Genomic DNA, 3621 nt, shown 5'->3' with positions numbered 1-3621 from the left:
CTTCATGGATTAAATGAAGTTATATGTAAAAAACACTAAATACCTCACACACAAAAATTGTTAAAAATTGTATATTCAGCAAAAGAAGCAAGATAAAAAGTCAACATGCCAAATTATTTACATTTGTATACATTAAGTGACAAATTTGAAGAGGAAATTAAAACAACTGCGCTTATGATAGCATCAAAGAATAAAATGCTTAGGAATTAACTCAACCAAGGAGGTAAAAGACTTGTACAATTAAAACTATAAAAGATTGCTAAAAAATAAAGACATACATACATAAATGGAAACACACACCATCTTCACAGAGGTCAATTCTACCCAAAACAATACAGACTCCATGTAATCTCTATCAGAATCTCAATGATTTTTTTTGTGTAAGTAGAAAATGCATAAAATTCACACAGACTGTCAAGGAAATCTGAATAGCCAAAACAATCTTGAAAATAAACACAGAGAACCCCCCATCCTGATTTAGAAACTTACTACAAATATACAGTAGTCAAAACACAGCAGTACTGGCATAAAAACAGACATTCAGATCAATGGAACAGAGAGCCCAGAAGCAAACTCTCGCATATACTGGCCACCTGAGTTTTGAACAGCGAATGGTGCTAAGAAAACTGGATCTCCAAAAAAATAATAAAAAAATGAGGTTGGACTCTTACCTCATAACACACAGAAAATTTAACTCAAAATGGATCAAAGACAGAAACGTAAGACCTAAGACAATAAAACTTGGAATAAAACACAGGACAAAAGCTTCATGATACTGGATTTGACAGTGATCTCTTGGATATGACCAAAGGCACAGGCCAAAAAAAAAAAAAAAAAGACAAAATTGGACTTTATGAAAATTTAAAGATTTTGTGCATCCAAAGACACCATCCACAGAGTAAGAAGGCAACCCACAGAAGAGGAGAAAATTAAGGAATTAATATCCAGAATACACAAAGAACCTGTGAGACTCAACAACAAGAAAACAAGCAATTTGATTCAAAGGACTTGAATAGACAGGCGTCCAAAGAAGACTTACAAACAGCCAATAATTGCATGAGAGGATGCTTAACATTATTAATCATCAGGAAAATGCAAATCAAAACCACAAGGTACCACTTCATACCCATTAACATGACTACTATTAAAAACATGAAGCCCAGAAAACTCTAAGAGTTGGTGAACCTCTGCGTGGTGCTGGGGAGGCCGTGAGACGGTGCAGCCGCCACGGAAGACAGTAGGGCAATTATCTCTCAGGTTAAAAATGGAAAACTACCTTCTGACCCAAAAACTCCACTTCTCCATATACACCCAGAAGACCTGAAGAGATGTGTGTGTACATGTGTGTTCGCAGCAGCATTACTTAAGAGCTAAAACTTGGAGGCAACCATAGTGCTCGGTGAGGGATAAATGGATAGGCTAAATGTGGTAAACACGTTCGACAGAATATTAACTCAGCCTCAGAAAGGAATTCTGATGCCCTCAGAAATATGAATGAGCCTCCAGGGTATTACAGTGAGTGAAATGGGCCAGTCACAAGAGGACAGTGCGCGTGACTCCATGTCTGTGGGGTCCCCATAAGCGTCACAATCACGGGGTGGCGGGGATGGGGAGTTATTATTAACAGGTAGCGAGCTTTAGTTTTTTAAGACAAGATGAGTTACGGGGATGGATTGGAGGGGGACAGCTGCGTGACTGTGTGACTGTATTCGATGCCACTGAACCTACATTTAGGTGGGTTATTATGGTAAATTTAGGTCATGTATTTTTAACCACATTAAAAAAAATTGGAAAAAGGGGAGAGAAAGAGAACTAAATTCAGTAAATAATACAAACTGAGTGGTCAGACCCGCAAGGGCAGGCAAAAGACTTCCTGAGGCTACTGAGAATGTACCAGTATCTTGACAAGGACTCTGCCAGAGCTGTGAGGGTCCTCATGAGGTGACGTGCGTCGCACAGTCAACAACACGGGTCTGTGTGCACCAGCCCACTTCCTCATGGACTTTTAATGGTGCAAGACTGTAATCATTTATGCTTTTCCTAATAGATTTTCTTTGGCTTATCACTTTATGTAAGAATACAGTACACATTACATTACATAATAACATACACATAACACATATGATGTTATATAACATGTCATATGATACATATAACACACAAAATAGGTTTTAACTGACTGTTTATATTACTGGTAAGATTTCCAGTCAAAAGCAGGCTATTAGGGGGAGTCAAAAGTTATACATGGATTTTCGACCGTGCATGGGGCTGGCACCGCTAACTGCCGGAGTTGTTCAGGGGTCACCGCTAGTTCCGTTCTCTAAAAGGAAGAAGGGTCACTGCACGAGCAGTCCTCCAGCACGCAATAACAGAACCGGCATTAAAAAAGCAAGAAATCCTAGCGCACAGGTTTCACAACAGAGCTCTGGGATTTGAAAACCAACAAGGAAGAAACACGAGCAGGGTCTTACCAGGGGCTAGTGAGGCCGTGCTTACACGTGTACAGACTGGTAGGACTCTTGTAAAGAATCGGCCAGCCTAGGTGACCATGGAAATGACCACGCACTTTACGCGTCAGTGAAGCGCAGGTACACGCCCCCCCCCCCCCCCCCCCCCCCCCCCCCCCCCCCCCCCCCCCCCCCCCCCCCCCCCCCCCGTGTGTCCCACCACACAGACCGGCTCACTAACCTTCACTCCGGCCAGCATCCCCGTTGTGGACACGCTGAAGTCAAGATAAGCTAGAGTGTCCGGGTTGGAAGGTTTGTAGATCTGGGCAGGCCGCTTCTTTGGCAAATCATCTAGGGCAAGGCAAAGCCATTAGCATGTCTGAGCCAACGGCAAAGCAGACGAGCAAGCGCAGGCGTCTGGCTGCGTCGGGGACTGACCTGTGTCCAGTATGGGGGGCCACGCCCTGACGTCCACGGCCGCAGCCGCCTCCCGGGACCGCAGCAGCTTACAGATCAGCTGTGTCGTCATCAAGCAGGCAGATCGGCTCACCTGAGGTTAGAGAACAGGTAGTGGAGGAAGGAGGTGGGCGGTCGCACACGGCCAGCAGCTCCCGACGCACCCGGGGCCAGCGGCTCTCACAGTAGGCGAGGCTGCCTCCCGCGGAGCCCGCGTGAGAGCCACGATGTGATCACGGTGTCCAGAGCTCAGAGATGCGGAGGCACCGGGGCGTTTCTGGAGCTGAGGCGTATCCATGGTCACGAATGTGCTCAGGAAGGCGTGTCCTGACTGAGCACCATCCTCACCGTCCACTCTGACCTACGGACACCGCCATGTGCCTCCACATACACAGCCGCTACTCCCACGCACCCGCAAAAAGAATTCGCCTGTGCTGTCCCCAGACTAAGTTGTCCCTCGTGGTTTCTCCTCTTAAACTAATCCTCTAGAACTTCCCCAAGCATGAGAAAAATTAAAATAAATCTGTGCTTTCAAAAAGGAATGGGACGCTTCTAATTCCTGAGCAGAGAGCTTTAAAGAAATATATGCCTTTTCTCCACGCAGTTTGGTGCACAGACTCCCACTGTCTGACAGCTGCCCATGAGAGGGGTCACTTTCTTGAGCGCCCTTCAACTCCAACGCAGGAGCGAAGCCACCCCAGCCCCTAACACCACAAGT

General features: G+C 45.6%; 1 protein-coding gene across 1 annotated transcript in view; it reads right to left on the bottom strand.

Moving 5' to 3' along the window:
- The window catches only part of DIP2C (disco interacting protein 2 homolog C), a 188237-nt gene that overhangs the window by 64905 nt on the left and 119711 nt on the right, over positions 1–3621 (bottom strand). Inside the window, exons 28-29 of the mRNA XM_029955601.1 lie at positions 2886–2997; positions 2689–2798 (exon numbers count right to left, since the gene is read on the bottom strand). Coding sequence (XP_029811461.1) covers positions 2689–2798; positions 2886–2997 — 222 coding nt within the window. The remainder of the gene's footprint in view (positions 1–2688; positions 2799–2885; positions 2998–3621) is intronic.

This window comes from Suricata suricatta, chromosome 10 (genome assembly GCF_006229205.1).
Source record: "Suricata suricatta isolate VVHF042 chromosome 10, meerkat_22Aug2017_6uvM2_HiC, whole genome shotgun sequence".
Taxonomy (NCBI): Eukaryota; Metazoa; Chordata; class Mammalia; order Carnivora; family Herpestidae; genus Suricata; species Suricata suricatta.
This window is presented reverse-complemented; position numbering and strand designations above follow the sequence as displayed.